The sequence below is a fragment of the Squalius cephalus genome (assembly GCF_949319135.1).
Source record: "Squalius cephalus genome assembly, chromosome: 25".
Taxonomy (NCBI): Eukaryota; Metazoa; Chordata; class Actinopteri; order Cypriniformes; family Leuciscidae; genus Squalius; species Squalius cephalus.
In genome coordinates, this window is record NC_137146.1 from 9,074,294 (window position 1) to 9,091,219 (window position 16,926).

Consider the following 16,926-nt stretch of genomic DNA (forward strand, 5'->3'; position numbering starts at 1 on the left):
AGAAATTTTAGAGACACAGGAAGGGAACAGTAAAGAATGTGTCAACAAACATTGGTTTTATTGGGTAACTGGCTTCCAGCCAACATAATTAAACTGAGGCAGTTTCAAGATGGAGATATTACCAGTGCAACATTGCACTACATTTTATTTAACTCTTTCCCCGCCAGTGTTTTTGAAAAAAGTTGCCAGCCAGTACCAACAATTTTTTATCATTTTCACAAAAGTTTCATGGCCACCAGAATATTTTGTTGTATGAATATCTGAACATGCAATATATAAAAAGAAAAAAACAGACCCTCTGCTTTTAAACTTGAAAGTGGTTGAGCTTCATAAAAATGACATTTTGAGCAAAAAGCTGAGAAAATCGCGCTTTTGTCAAAGACTACGTCTGGATCGGATTCAGAACGATGGTCAAAACATAGATGGAGTAGTTCGAGTCCTATAGTTCGTCCTGGGTTGACATTTCATTCGGTAACGTTAAGCAGTTTTGATTTATATGCTCCTTTATGTTGATGAAAACGTTATTTTACAAATGCATGCTTACATATGCTATCAGTTGTTTCTGCTTATTTTTCGCCTGTGTCTTGATCAGGAGATTCTGTACTCTTTCAGAAGATGCGTAATTGCACCCCCTACCATATAACAGTGAAAACATGGAAAGCTGGAAATATATATATATATATATATATATATATATATAAATAATTTATTTTGGTCTTATTGGTTTATTTAAAGGAATTAAATAATTAAAGAAGATTCAAGAAATAAGAACGGTGAAAGTTCCAGGTCTATTATGAATTAAAATATTTGCAAATAATATATTTTTTAAATATGCACCCATTCACTCTTATCCGTGTGTCTAATATGTAAAAATTCAAAACGTTTCTTGTCTCGTCAAATTCAGTTAAATAATGGCATATTTTTAATTTAAAACGGTGATATTTCATAATGTTGTAGTTTGCATCACTGGAAATTACTTTTGGTCACTGAACGTTTATCGTAAAACAGTGGTCAAATATTAAATGTTTAGCTACTTGCATCTTACGATGCACTCTTTCACTGCTAAAACTAAAGTGTCCTGTTGGAATTCACACTAACAGTTAAGCCACGCCTTCTTTGATTTGATTGGCCATCTCACTCATTCTGGCTGTTAGACCACTGAGGCAGAACAGAAAAATGTAACATTTAAAACTTTTAGGAATAATAACAACAAACAAATTGGTGCATAATGGGTTAAATCCAGTGAACAAATTGCGAATATGGGTTACAATACTTCGCCTTCACATGTCACTTTCACTTTTCATTTTACAAAGCTCTAGTTGTACCACCTGACTGCTGCAGATTCATTTCGGCGTTGATAGTGTTGACGCATATATCCGAGTCTGAGGACGTGAACAGCTCTGAGTAGAATGTCACGGGTTGCCATCTCTAAATTACGGTTTATGACATGCATGGCGTTAAACGCAGCATAAGCTGTTGTTTTGGTTCAGGAGGAACTGTAAAAGGTGGCTCTTGTTCGTTTGCAGCACTCGGTGACTGTCTGATGACGTGTGATGTCTGCGCGAGCAGGGTGCTCGGAGGAATGGAAATACATACGTTGACAGGCAAGTAGGACAACCTATCATTGCATTCGGACCAAATGCAATGATTGGACGAACATTTTTTTGGTCCTGACCTGAGACTTCCACAGACGATATAGGTACTTTGTTTAATATATATATAATGACTACTAACCGCTATCATTGATTGCTATCAGGATGTGAAGACAGTTTCAACCAGAACAACAATTTATTGTTGTTTCTAATAATTAATATTATATATAAATATAATATTAATATAAATATATTTTAAAGTTTAGTTAAAATAGTCTAATGCCATTGTAATACATTTGTAATAACCTTTTGAACCTGATTAGATAGATGAGCAGTGACGTGCCTTTTATATTTAATTATAGTAAAGCTTTACTGTAATTCAATTGTCTCGTCTTACAATTCAGAGAGAAAGTGTATAAAATAATTGACACATATATCAGGTAATTTGACTTCTGTTTTAATAATGTGTCTGGAAATACTGATTATTGGTTATATTTATTGTTGTTTCTTCTGCCTCTGTTAACCATCGGGCATCTTTACTCTAGAGGGGCCACGCCCCACATCACATCATAACGTTTATGTAACCAAGGGAACCAGTCGCCCACACTAGTTTGAGTTCTCTTCTCGCGAGTTAAACGCGACAGCCTCACAAGCCGGGAAAAGTATCGCGAGATTATCACGGCAGCGTCCCTCTCCCATAGCCGTTCTTGATTTGTTCTCGCGAGATGTGGACAGCAGCGCCCCCTCCTTGTTCTAATGCGGAGAGGAAGGGAGGGGAGAAGCCTTTTCAAATACACATACATTTCAATATCGCTACTGAATATATATCTATACGTTTTTCTCCAAAGGATGATTTGTGCATATGGAGTGGATATTACATTTGCGTATTTATCACGCTTAACATTTACGACGCACTCCTACGAAAGGAAAACGGCAGGATAAATCCTAAAAAGAAGCGAAGCGGCCTGTTTTTGTTCCTGAGGCGCAGCTCACACTGACATCAAACGGGCACTTAACTCACGGCGCTTTGTTACACCAGACCTGAAATTACTTCGCCAGCAAGCACGGTGAATATCTGGCACCCTAACGCACTGAAAGACTGGGTGCACAAAAAAGCGGCCTGTTTTATTTTTTTGCAGCGGCAGCGCCATGAAGAGCGGCGGACAATAACAAGAGTGACGGTGCTTGTGTGTTACCACTATGATCCGAGGCTAATCACGTATGTGCACGTCAAGAATAATAAATAAACCTATGGAATAACACCGCGAATAAGGACTGCATTCATCCAGGATAAGACAAGGAAGCAATCTGTGCTCTGTTTGAATTTGGTGGTAATTGGAGGCCCGGTAGGGTGAAGAGCGCCACCAGTGTGTTGTTGTTGCATTAAAAAAAAAAAAAGATGCAAAAAATCGTGCACATGCATCGCTGAATGTGTTTTCAATCGGATCAACGTGAATGTGCTTTTATCCGATGACGATGAGGATTTGGCCGTATTTCGTGCCGTGGAAGAGGGGCAAACGTTAACATGGAGTGGTTTTAATGCATGCGATGTAAAGACAAGCATATCTGCTGAAATCTCCCTTGCATTTCACACTCGACGGAATTGCACGCGCAGGTTCATCGACATTGATGAGACGTGGGCTGCTGGCGGGACTGAAGCCTTGTACTGTCGCTCCTTTTCTTTTTTTTTCCTCCCCGAACTGGATCTGTCTAGCACGACACTGCTGAGATGAACCCGGTGAATGCGACCACTCTCTACGTGTCAGCTTGTCGGTCGGTGCTGCAGTGCGATCCCCGGGACCCCCAGGCTTTGGCGGAAATCTATAAGCTCTTGCCTTTTTTCAGACAGTCTCTCGCCTGCCTTGTGTGTGGTGAGAGCCCGTTTATTCTGCTTCATCACTGCATGCTTGCATGATCACCTCTGCTTTATCGCTGCATGCTTTATAGCTGCTCTCGAAGCCCCACCGACCATGACACACCCCCACTGAGTCCACAAATTCCTGACCTACAATGACAACTGGAGCCTGGGCATTTAGACACACAGCAGTGCATACAGGCTGTGTGTTTATAGATGCATGGTGGTTGAATAGTAATGCCTTGCCTGCTCAGTCAGATAAAACTGGCTGCTTGAAACTATTCAGATTTTCCAACATCACAGGGTTTAAATATTATAAATAGAACGTGCATAATTTTATATATATATATTGTATGTGTTCTTTGTGTGATATTTCCTGGCGTGCATATCATTTATAATTTATATTATAATTTTTTATACTTTTACTGGCTACAAATGCACTTTGTAATTGCAAATAATAAATTGATTGAATGAATGAATTCACTGGTCAAAAGGTGTGGGAACCCTGTTTGTAGTAATGCTTTATTTGGAATGAGTAGGCAATTCATTGCTTTTTTTTATTTTATTTTATTATTATTTATTGTTTTAAATACAGCTGTTGATAGTCCATGTATGTTTTTTTTATTTGGGGGAAAAAGTAATTGATTAATATTTGTATTAAGCAATTCATGTTTGCATGATGTGCTTGTGTTTATAAAAACAAGACATTTGTATTTTTTGCCTTCCGATTAGTTGAGATCCCTGTCATATGCTGAGCATGTAATATGAACCACATCATGCAACATCACATGACCCTTTAACATCAGGACATATGTGGGGCTTCTCTTGAATGTTACAAAACCATATCTAATGAGATACAATATAGTGCTTGTATTATGTTGCTCATGATCTACAAAACTAATTACAGATCAAACTGATCATTTTAAAGGTACAACATCCAATCAGCCTATTTAGGCTGTGATTTGTTTCATGGTCTAAACATATTTTCTTTCTTTATTTAGGCAATTTGCTACAAAATCCAATCGCTCCTACCAATTCGTCGTGCCAGCACTATGTCTGTAAATCATGTAAAGGCAAAAAGATGATGATGAAACCGTCGTGCAGCTGGTGTAAAGACTATGAGCAGTTTGAAGAGAATAAGCAGCTGTGCATCTTGGTGGACTGCTACAGAAAGCTCTGCGAGTACATCGCAGATTCTCCTCTCGCCCAGCACATTTCAAGTACTGTGGAAGGTTCCCCAGACATCCTGGCTCTGTTGAATGAGGGCCTCTCGTTGGACAACAGGCAGGAGGAGGAGGAGTCACTCTCCCTGAGCTTCACAAACCAGTCCCCAACACCCTCAACCTCAGAAATGCTCCCTGACGAGGTCCAGTCCCCTTCGACGGAGATCAAGGAGCAAGGCCTTAGTCCTCTAGGGGTGAATGGTCTCCAGGACTGCAATGGCTTGACCAACGTGGAGGAATTGACCGCCAGTTTACCTTCACTAGAGGCCAGTGTTCCAGACTCGGTGGAGAGTGGGAGTGACGTAGTGAAACAAGAGAGTTTCACAAATGAGATCCCAGTGTGTGAGGCAGTGGCAGCTGCTGGCGAGGAGCTTTGTACCAGCACCATGGACATTTGTGGCTTTGGCGAGGATATTAAGCATGATGGCGGGACTCTCCTCTTGAGTGTAGAGGAAGTGCTCAGGACTCTAGAACCAGACCACGTCACCCAGGATGAGTGTCCTGCTATCTTGCAGTCGGCTCTTGATCCTTCGGGGAACTTAAATGGACCTTTTGCCTCGGTTGACTCTGCCCGACAACTCTCCTCGCTCCCACAGGAAGTTCTCTTGCCCCAACACCTGACGTCCCAGAAGAATCCGCAACATTTGGGAATATCCTGTTCCGCCGTGACACCGAGAATGCCACGGTCGAACCGGAAACGCTCGCGGTCGGAAAGCGACAGCGAAAAGATTCAACCCCTTCCCATTTCCACCTTCATCCGCGGCCCCACGTTGGGCGCTTCCGCCCCTGTTCCGGTCAAGTGCGAACCTAAATCTCCTGTTCTGACTATCCCGCACATGGCGGCGGTGCCCAACGGTGGCGGCCTTTCTAAGGTGGGCAAGACATTACTGGTGCCTGCTAAAACTGTCAAAAAGACCCTTGACCACCATGGACCCAAAAAGGCGTACACTAAGTCCAAACAGGGCACTCCAAAGTCGAAAGAGAAGACGAAAGAACGGATTCTGACTAACGCACTCATTCCCGGGAGCCCCACGAAAGTGGTGTACAAAAAAGCGCAAGAGAAAAAGGGCTGCAAGTGCGGCAGAGCAACTCAAAACCCAAGTGTTCTTACGTGCCGTGGACAGCGATGCCCCTGCTACTCCAACCGCAAAGCCTGTCTGGACTGCATATGCAGGGGCTGCCAGAACTCCTACATGGCCAATGGCGAAAAGAAGCTGGAGGCCTTTGCGGTGCCGGAGAAGGCGCTCGAGCAGACAAGACTTACTCTGGGCATCAATGTCACCAGCATTGCAGTGCGAAACGCTACAGGTAGCAGCACTGGCGGGATGCTTAACGTCTCCACGGCGGCTGGCTCACCTGTGGCCTCCTTCTTGGCTACAGGGCCACACGAAGACAAAGGATTCGATGAACCGTTGGACATGAGGTTTGACTGAGTTCCAGATGATTCTCCTTTAACATCGCCCTGTATTCCAAACCGACTTGCTTTCAGTGTGGCAGCACTGTACTGAGGGGCTGATGTTGAGTCAGCGATAAGGCAGCTACTGTGATTCTGTTCCAGTTCACATTATCAATTAAACTAGTTATTGCTGAAGCTTGTGCCTTTAAATCATTTGTACTATTCTTTTTGATTTTCTTGCACACCTTTAGAGGAGGAGCGGTGAGACTGGATAATAGAAGTCGAAAGTTTCTTTTGGTAAAGGTTTTTCTTTCCATTTGAGTACAAGTGATCTATAAGGCATGATCTTTGGCAAGATATACCTGACCTCATTGTTGTGGGTCACGTTATGTGCATATGTGGAAGATTTTCAGTTTGTAGGTTAGGGGATGAGACCTGTTAAATGAATGGTACCCTACAGCATCAGTAGAGACTGGTTGTATTTATAAACAGTTTTTGTACACAGACTTAAGGAATACAATTTAAAAAGTACATTTTATGATATATTTTGTAAGTTACATTAACAACATTTGCAGTATTTATTGGGTATCACTTAACATAGATTACGGTCCACCCAGGGCATCAGCTGGATACCATTTCTACAGATGCAAGTCACACAGATGCAGTATGTACGGTTTTTCTGTCTAAATTATGTTGTTGTCCTGATTGTGCTAGTTTTTTGCTGTCTCAAAACTGTTATTTTTTTCCCTTGGGGCATTTAAATACCTGTAATATAAATGTAACATATTTCCACAAAAAAGAAAAAAACCTAACACGACTCTTGTTTTTCATTTCAAAAATCACTTTATCAAAGTAGTTGCATAGTTTTTTTTTTCCCCTGAAGGTGATTTTATAAATCATTTTGACAAGTTTAGAAAGGTGCTTTGAATGATAAATGTGTTAATTAGTGTGAATATATATATATATATATATATATATCAACATGAATGCGAATAGAATAAGCTCAACACAGCTGCACTGACATGATGTTAAACAAAGGGTGCTGCAAACAATTACAAGATTGTATTAAAATCACAAGACTTTGCAATGAAACATATGTTGTCCATATGCGAGTGAGTAGCTTATACAGCTGTTCATGAATGAACTGTACATGTTGTTTTTCCTGACCGAAGGTGGGTATAGTTTGGAGGAGGCATTGTTTTGTTAGCTTGCAGCTGGAAGATCCACAGTATCTCTTCTTTACTAGTGCAAAAATCATTTTACAGGGGCTAAGCATACAATTTTAATGAGGTGTGTCATTCATATTCCAGCTCAGGAAAAATATTGCTCAGGTTCATTCAGCCTTGGTAAAATCCATATATAGACTATTGTTTGTTTTCAACTGGTGTGGCATTTTGACTACGGTACCTTTGAACAGTCTATATTGCACCTGAAACATTAGAGATTAAAAATATATCTGTTAATCATTCATGTTCCAGAGAGCACTAGATGGGTAACCGGAATGTCCTCAATGGTGTAATCAAGCAAACTGGGGTGCAGAAATGCACTGGATCTCTGCCCAGTAATTGTAATTACAAACATTTACCACAAGTGGGCAGAATACAAAAAAAAAATGAATTGCTATTGTGATAAAATGTATCCTGTGTATCTCAATAATTTGCATATTCATGACCTCTTTGTTCATGGGAAATGGGTGTAGTAAATCTGATAAAATTTTCTATAAAACACTTTATTCATTCTGTGATAACAACAAACTGATTTTGGAGGGAAAAAATGGCCCAAAAAAACTTAATAGCTCCAGTGGATAATATTTAGTTGGAAATATTTGAGATATAACAATAATCACCTTATATATATAATGACAATATTTACTGTTTTATGCCAATATTTTGTAACATGTGTGTGTATATATATACACACAAACACACATAAATTATATAATATAAAAAAAAAATATATTACCCCAAACTTACAAAACTGAAGTAATACAGTTGCCTGGTCTTGAAATTTATTATATATATAACAATAAATTGAATCATCCATTGATTGTTTTTTAATGTATACTGTGCATATTTAATATGAAGATTATGGCCTGGATAAGAAAAAAATATCCAGAAGGGGAGAACACAGTGTACTGTAACGTACATAGTTACTGTTTAACTGACAGTCTGTTTCAGATTATGTTACAAAAATAATAAAACCGAAACACTAAAAAGAACATACTAAAATGCAGAAGGGTGAAAAGACTTGATCGTCTTCTCAGGTGTCTGTACATTCCACAGTGTATGTTCAGTGCTGGTAAATGTATATACAAAAGACAATATGTACAAGACAATTTACCATCACAGTGATTTTCACATTTAGCAAATGTAAGATTAATGCTTTAGGAAAGAATTATGTAATAAAAACAACTCCTTCACTCGCAAACTCATACAAACACATTAATAGTGCTGAAACTGACAATCACAATATGTCAATAATACAATCAAGGCATGATTTGTAAAACGCAAAGATTGTGCAAGTCTCTCCGACCGCATTTCTACATCCCAAAATGCAGTTTGTCTTTTAAACATTTGAAAAAGGGCAATGCAGTCACAGGTCCAAGGAGGACAGAAGCACACAGTAAAAGCCTGCAGCTCCTCCGCAGGCGCAAAAGTCTCGCTTAAAGTCGCACCTTCTTTTTCCTGCCCGGACAGACGCACCGTCCAAACGACTCTCTTCCAAAACGACCTGGCAAGCCCCTCGCTTTCCGTCGCCCCTCCAGGCAGACGTGCTGGGATTGAGCTCCAACACATTTCACCAATGAACTGATTTACAATCAGATCCGCTGGCCGAATGTTAAAAAAGCGCCAAATATTTGCACCTTTCCATGCTCTCATCAATCATTGTTAACTGTTTTGGCAAGAGACGGAGCATCTCGGCAAGAGCGTCCAAATGCTTTAAGGCACTTGGCATCTGTTCAAAAAAAACCTCAGGTAGAAATACCGAGCAAGCCGAGTCCTGCCGCTCATCTGGGAGTTCATAACAAACCGTGAGGTGCGATTTTTCAGGCTGTGTATCACTAGCTGACCAAAAACGCTCCGAAGAAGCTGGACTTCTCGTCCATGTCGATGGTGCTTACATTGCTGACCGTCACAAACACCCTGTCTCCTCCTCCGAGCTGAAAAAGCCCCGCTTGGTAGATGGAATACAGGCCGTATTCGGTGTCACGTGACCAGCACGTCGTCCGGGCGTTTTTCATTAGCAGTATGGGCACCGGATACGAGCTTACTTTTTTATAAACGTACTGCAGCATCGGTTTCCCCCGGACCGATTCGCCCGATGGGCCGTCCTCTTCCTCGCGGTCACTTTGGTCCTCCTCGATGAGCGAGTGTCTGAAGTAAGTTTGGGAGTAGATGTAATAGAGGCCGGCCTGAGGCACCACCAATTCTCCGTCACTCAACTCCACGTTCTGGAGGAAAGCCAGACCTTTTTCGGACTCCCACGACTGGATCTTCTGGCCGTAAACCTTCCTGTTCGGTAGACCTGCATTGTCAAGCCAGAGAGAGGGATTATGGGTCGGGGCTTGACAGAAAAGCTGCATTGTTTCGGCGTTTGGCAGGCGAATGGAACTCGGCTCAAGTTATAAACCAGCTTTTTGTTTCAGGCAAATGGCCACAGAGATATGATGAAACTGTGTGTGTTTTTTTTTTTTTTTAAAGAAGTGAGCTCTGACCTACATTAAAGGTTTTATGAGCTTCCTTTCTGGGAAGCTAACATGAAAAGAATGTTTATTTGCAGGGATGCAACATTGTTTGTGCAATTTTTGCATAGCGTAGTTGTTTTCTATCTGATCTGGATGTCATCCAGTCATTCTGCATATCTCAATGTACTTTAAAGGTGAACGTGGACTATGAACCAGAGACAAACAAGCTTTAATCAGTTGCAGTTGTTATTGTAATAATTCAGCACATATACAGAAACTGAAAAGAGTTGCTGAAGTCAAACTTGTTCAGATCTCAGCAGCTAACCTAAATCAAGTGTTTGCTAGAACAAGACATACCTCCTCCATCTTTTTCTGCTTCTGGTGTATAGCTTCCAGTCACATGCGCAGCGATCTTAGGCCGAGGAAGATCGTCTTGATCTTGGATCACCAATGAGGGAAGTACACGCGAGACTTCGTCTGTAAAAATCCCAACGGTTAATTCACTCGTGGCTTATGCCTTCATATAAACTTAATCTGAATGTGCTCTGAAATACCTTTGACGGCGGATGAGATTTCTTTCTGATAACGGCTGGACATTGACTGAGAGAAAAAAAAATAATTACATTGGGAAAAACAAAGATTGCATTTCTTGTTTCACAACGAGAGTTGTGAATGGACCAATTCTTCAGTATAACTTCTGAAAATTGGGTTTCATCTTACAAAAATTAAGGAAATTCCTGTATTAATTAAAAAAGGGAAACCGATCCAAGTCATAAATGGACTCATTGTCTACACTCTACAGCTTTATGACTGCATGGGCCTCCTCTGAAGCGGATACCTTTTCAATCAGAAAGTGTAGCTGTTGCGTGACCTGCCAGCAGGGGTCGTCTTTCCCCTCCGCCGCGTTCAGTTCCTGACCCTTTATCGTCCTGAGGTTGGCGCGCATCAGGCACGACACGCTGCTCTTGGAGAAGGTTTCTTTCATCTGTGAATAAAAAATGTTTTAATACATATGATTTTACCAACTAAATATTCAGCGTGGTGACCAATTACAAAAGCTGCTTATGTCCCAATTAAGCATTTTGCATATGCATGAAATATAAAAAGCTTGTTTTGCATAAATAAAATGCAAACATGATATTATATGTAGTTATTTTTATTTGAATCAGGCAAAATATCAATTTTATAAAATATACGTTTAATGCGTTTTTAATTATCTTATTATACAATGCCAAATAATATTTGCTTATCTTTATTTACATAATTATTGATCATTTTGCAAACATAAATAGCAAATATTTATATAGATAGATAGATAGATAGATAGATAGATAGATAGATAGATAGATAGATAGATAGATAGATAATTGCTTGAAATCGTATCATCGTATACAAATTATAAGAAAATAAGATCTAATATAAAAACAAATTAAAAAACAAAATATTTTGCATGCATAAAATGCTAAATGAAGCAATTTCCTATGCTATTTATTTTATCTATCCATTCTATTAAATAATTTCATGAAATTCTATTATCTTTTCTAGTGCACACACTGTAAAAAAATATATATATTGTTGGTTTAACTTAAAAAAGTAAGTAACCTGGCTGCAGTAAAACTTTGAGTTACTACAATGAAGGAGATTGGTTTAATCAACAGAAACTCAAAATATTATGTCATCTGAACCACATGAATTATCTCATGAATTATCATGAATTATGAATTATGAATTATCACATGAGTTGATTTGACAAAAGAAAAAATGTTGTGATAAATCATGAAAATATTTTAGTGTAAATTAAGATCTGTGCTTATTTTTTATACAATAATAATTATTAAAAGTTATAAAAGTAAAATGCTAACTTTTCCCCTCAAAGAGACTTTTTTAAATGATCAACTGTACATTGCCATTGAGCGTCGTCTGCTGTTGCTTAACTTGTAGGCTACTTCAGGCTCCACTGAGCGACCTGTTGGCAGCTGTCCACTAAACAAAATGCAGGCAGAAACCTCAGCAAACGAACCGAGAACGGCTGCAAACAGCATTCATTCGCTCTTAAGTCTTCTATTTACTGCATTTCAATGTCGCAACATACACAACAAGGCGGCCAGACAAACTTTGCACAAGTTCTGAGGTAACGTGCAAGAAAACGCAGAAGGTACACGGCCCTTACCGTCGATAAGACGTTGCTGAAGTATATGAACGTTACAGCCACTGCTATTGTTTGCAGGAGAATTGCAGCCAGCAGCAGAAGTCCGATATACTGCATGGTGTGTGAGCTTGTCATGTTGACCATTGCGTGTGTTGCTGCAGCTCGAGACAAAAGCTGAGGCAGAATTCCTTCTCTCTTCATATGAAAAGGCATGGAGGCGGGGCAGCGCTTGACTATCAAGGAAACGAAGTGCAAGATTTACTTTCCTGTAAAGATAATGCATGTAAGAACCTCTTTCGTTTTTGCTTTTCTGTTCAGTGCAATCACTTTATGATATAATTACTTTTGAAACGTACATCAAGCAATAAAACTTGTCTAAATTGATCCTAAAACCGTGCCTGGAAAATTCAGTTTAAAGGAACACTTCACTCAAAAATTGAATTTACTCCCTCGGGTTTTTCCAAACCCTTGGGGCTTCTTCCATGAAACACAAATGAAGATCTTAATCACCGTTCACTTGCATTGTGCATCAAAATATCTGTGTTTGGGAAGAAAGGGAAGAAATACAGATTTGAAACATAGGGGTTAGTAAATGGTGACAGAATTTTCACTGTAAAAAAATATATGATCAATAAGTTATGACAACATATGTTTTTACATTGTTTAAACTCATCAAAATAAGCAATTTGCAACTTTTTTAGAAGTTATACAAGGTGTAACTCATTTTTTAAAGTCAGTTTAATGTAATTTAAGTTGAAATGACTTAAGCATCCAAGTTGATTACTTAAAAAATTAAGTTAGCAACTTTTACAGTATACTGTATCATATTTGATACATGAATTTCTAAGGCCTCTAAATAATCAACAAGCTCAAAATGTTGATGTGCACAGACAGTCCTACATGCCTTCATGCTCTTTGATTGACAGTTACTTTTTTAGTACATGTCATTTTAGTATAATTGAAAAATGAAAAAAGTCTGTGTCGTGTCAAAGTCCTTTTGCTGTAAAGTAATAGTAATATTTCAAGATGAACATTTGCTGGCCTGAAGCAACCTGTGTTTAGAAATATTGTGGTAAAACAGACTTTTATTTTTACATCTCTCAATCGAAATTGTATTGCATTGCAATTATAGCCTATATTTTTGTCCCCCAAAATGAAACTACAGAGCTTTGATTGTAAACATTTAAATATCATCTTACTAAGACATATTATTTGGAGATACCGAGTTTCAACTGATAATTATATGTATTTTTATGTAAGTAGTCTGTTGTACTGACATCTCATTGATTTACATTACAAGCTACATTACCAGATTTCTGTGGTTGTGGCTCCTAAACGGTGGTTCTACGTTGTTCAGTGAGAGAGGTTCAGAGACAGTCGTTGTCGCGGTATTGCGACCAAAGAAAGCCTGCGATCATTTTCTGACAGTGTCATAAATTTAGCATGATCATCTCGCAGTGTGTTTGCTGCTACAACCTCTACTGACTAGCCAATAAAAATGCAACATGAAATGGTGCATTGATCAATGCGACATGGCGCTAAAACTTAAAACTACTTATCTCAAGCTTCATTTACAAAATTGGCATGCCAAGTTGGCCTCTTTTCCCTAGCCATGACCGCGTCCATATTCTTCTCTTTAGCTTCCTCCTCTTTTTTTCAGCGCACATAAAAAACACAATTGCCAAAGTGCAATTCTTCTTGCTCTATGTTGACCTCTAGAACGTGCTGGTGACGTTTTATTCTTCTATACGTAGCCTACGATTCAATAAGTGTCATCATTGGACAGTCTACATACATGTCGTAGCCAAGTTTATTGTCGTACAGTGTGATTTGTAATGATCTTATAGGATTGCTGAAACCGCACAGTCTGTAGCAGGCATGAGTTGATCATCATCGGCTGCTCCAAGTCGGCTATTAGTTTGTCTAAATTGGAAGAACATCTTGAACTAGAACTTGAACTAATGTCCAACTTGCATCAGCTAGCTTGGACCAGAACAACCGATACCAGCTTAAGCTGTATTTTCCAACAGGATTTAAATGAATTTGTTGTTTTGTTTTAATGAACTGATTTATTTTCATTTAAAAACATGTTTATTTTCATTCAGATTCATGTATTGTTCTGTTGTAACTTGGCCCTGTTCTTGTTCGAGAAAATATGACCAATTCTGACTGTATTTGATTTCTAACATATGGTTACAATCTGGTCCTATTTAGAAAGTCTAGGGGGTATTCCATGTATTGTGCTTCTCAAAGGGCGGCCATTTCTTGCCATCTGATTTAAAGAGCTATTCTGTTACTCCCATCAGCTTCAGTTGACAGGTTTTGGTGGGCCCCTTTAAAACAAAGTCAATTCTAAACTTCAGCATCTAAAAAGTAAAATCTATGTTTTCCTCCTGTTGTCCAACCATGTCTAACTTTAAAAAAGTTTTTCTCATGACAAAGTTATTTGCTCATGACACTCCAGGTGCTCCGTAACACAGTGTTTATGCTTCAATCCCAAGCCAACGAAACAATTTTTCAAAGTACATGAACAAACTCAAAACAGTGCTGCTTTTGTGTCGTCCACAAGTATAATCATTAAGTTTAAAGACATATTAAATAACGAATAACACTTTTAAAAAGCGCTACTGTTTCCAGCTAAGTGTATTTACTTGTTAACCTGGAGGTGCTTGCATGTTCTCTCACATTACCATTTATAGATGCTTTTAAAACGACTCCTGATGCGAGTTCATAGCAGAGCAGGATAGGAGCCTTTTGAAGCTCCATCCCGCTCCGCAAACGTCAGCAAAGTTACCCAATATTGCTTTTTTCATGGACTTGTTTGTGCCAGATGTGTTACGCTGAGATTAGATCAGCTTCTATAATCAACAGCAGATGAACGGAGGTGACTAAACAGGCTTCAGTGATCTTCTGGGACAATGACTGTGACTTCCTCCTAAAAAAGTAAAGCTCAGCAGAAAATGGAGGGCATGCTTCTTTATGAAGGATCACCGGTGCTCTTTTATAGGTTTATTGTGAAGACACAGTCTGAATGACAATACAGTCAAACAATACTTGTTGTGTTGATTGTTCATGCTGATTCGCAGCTCCAGAGTCAAAACTAGAGATTAAACGGCTTAATAAAAAGTCCTTGCATGTGGAACAATTGGCATGAACCTTGTTCTTAATTCAAATGTTTCTTTTTGTTTCCACACCCATTCTCTTTCGCCGATTCTTTCGCTCTATCTCTGTCAGCCAGCTGTGTTCGACTGGTCTCTGAAGGCCACGGTGTTGACATGTCCTGCTCTGAATCGCAGGCAACCTAAACAATGCAACAAGCGGCACTGTGGATCTGAGCATATCTGGCACAGGCATGGTGGAAGGGAGGAGGAGGAACACAAAGAAAAGGAGAAAAAAGAAACAGAGCGGCAGGCGACCAGTGGACGGGCGGAAACTTGGGATTTTCCAGCAGAAGCGAATGCAAAGTGTAGATTTGGCTGGGTTTGTTTTAGCTGACGCCAGGAAAAGCGGCAGCCAAAGAGTGACAAACTCATCCCTTATGGTGACCCTGCCACATTTATACATAAGCAGAACGATCTGAGGATCTCTTTTATGAGTGAGTGAGTGTGTGTGTGTGTGTCTGTGGGTGGTGGTGTGGGAGGTAGTGGAGGGAGATTCTTCTGCCCATGAAACATGACTGTAGTCTGGCGCCATGATTGACCGATGTCCTGCACCGGAGAGAAAATCCTCCCCCACTGACTCCCTTTTTCTTGGAGCTGAATGTTAAAGCAACCCCTGAACACACAGGAACGCTCTTTCTCTCACTGTAAACTATCACACTTGCAGTTTTCAGCAGGAGAAAAAAATCCCAGACTATATCTAGGGAGCAAATATTAATAAGACTTGGGGTGGGATTTTTAACTTGGGCCAGTAAGCAACAAACTAGCAATGTATTAGCGATGGTCTAGCAACAACCTAGAACACATAGCAACACCCTGGTAACAATTCACACGACAGCCTATCATAGTGGTTGTGAATTTGCATGGGAAAGCAATGGTTAAACTTTTGAATGTAATTCTCTATGAAAAAAAAGCCCTTAGGACTGTTTCATATCAGTCTTAGGTTCATTGCAGTCATATAGAGCTAAACTGGGATATCATTGCGTTACTATGTGCTTTTCCAAACCGATAGCAAGCTAAAGTGAGACCTAACTATAGGACCTTAGGGTTGGTTTTCCATCCTCAGGGGTTTTTAAACGAAGCCGCTGGGGCTGTAAAGACTTGACAGGCCGCTGATGAATGTGTGATCATATCCGTTGCGAAGAACATGGGGGGGTTCACGGAGAGTTACGGGGCCTTGATTCAATGCTTCATTGCACTTGGGGAATCAGGAATTTGGCTAGAGAAAAGGCCCCCAGTTTTGGGGGGCCCCACTTTATCATCAGAATTTTTTTTTGCTGTTAGTGTCAAATGCTCAAAAATGGAAAACAGAGCAGGAGGAAATGAAGAAGGGGCGAACGAGTAAAATAGTTTGTGGGGGCTATAAAGTCATGGGGGGAGGGGCTAAAATTACATTCTGACATGCCTAAGCCATGCAATCAAAGTGCCAAGAGACTTATAGGCCTGGATACAAGGGCGTATTGTGCTTCTCTGTGACATCACTCCTGAGTAAGAGGGAAGGGAGACAGGGAGATTCCCAGTTTTCCCTCCGGGGTGAAAAAGGCAGAGCTATATGTTAATTGCCACTTTGCCATGTGGGAGGATTGTCCTGAGGGGCGGCCTGTCCTCTCTCCATCCATAGCCATCACAACTTAAATTAATGCATGCTATTCTAAGGGTACGTTTACACGACAATGATGTACTAAAAACGCTTCATTATTCATGCCAGGCCAGTAGTTGGCGATATCACTTTGTTAAGAACCACTATGCACCTATAGACTGAACACGTAATGCGCATGCACATGACGTCACCGTTTTCACATATTCACGTTTTTGTAGTTTACATGGAGACGATAACATTATCGTTTTCAAAAACTTGCACTTTAAAA

General features: G+C 39.8%; 2 protein-coding genes across 2 annotated transcripts; one reads left to right on the plus strand and one right to left on the minus strand.

Moving 5' to 3' along the window:
* Nucleotides 1–2,332: 2,332 nt before the first annotated feature.
* msl2b (MSL complex subunit 2b) lies at nt 2,333–8,266 on the plus strand. Its single transcript, XM_079863955.1, has 2 exons — nt 2,333–3,463; nt 4,449–8,266. The coding sequence occupies exons 1-2, from the start codon at nt 3,322–3,324 to the stop codon at nt 6,101–6,103; spliced, it is 1,797 nt and encodes a 598-aa protein (XP_079720081.1). The 5' UTR covers nt 2,333–3,321; the 3' UTR covers nt 6,104–8,266.
* A 99-nt stretch (nt 8,267–8,365) lies between these two features.
* On the minus strand, nt 8,366–12,113 carry tnfsf10 (TNF superfamily member 10; the record flags this gene model as incomplete). The annotated part of the gene is made up of 5 exons (XM_079863956.1): nt 8,366–9,591; nt 10,109–10,228; nt 10,306–10,351; nt 10,590–10,736; nt 11,922–12,113. 5 exons carry the CDS (start codon nt 12,111–12,113, stop codon nt 9,128–9,130), a joined length of 969 nt encoding a protein of 322 aa, XP_079720082.1. The 3' UTR covers nt 8,366–9,127.
* Nucleotides 12,114–16,926: the final 4,813 nt, after the last annotated feature.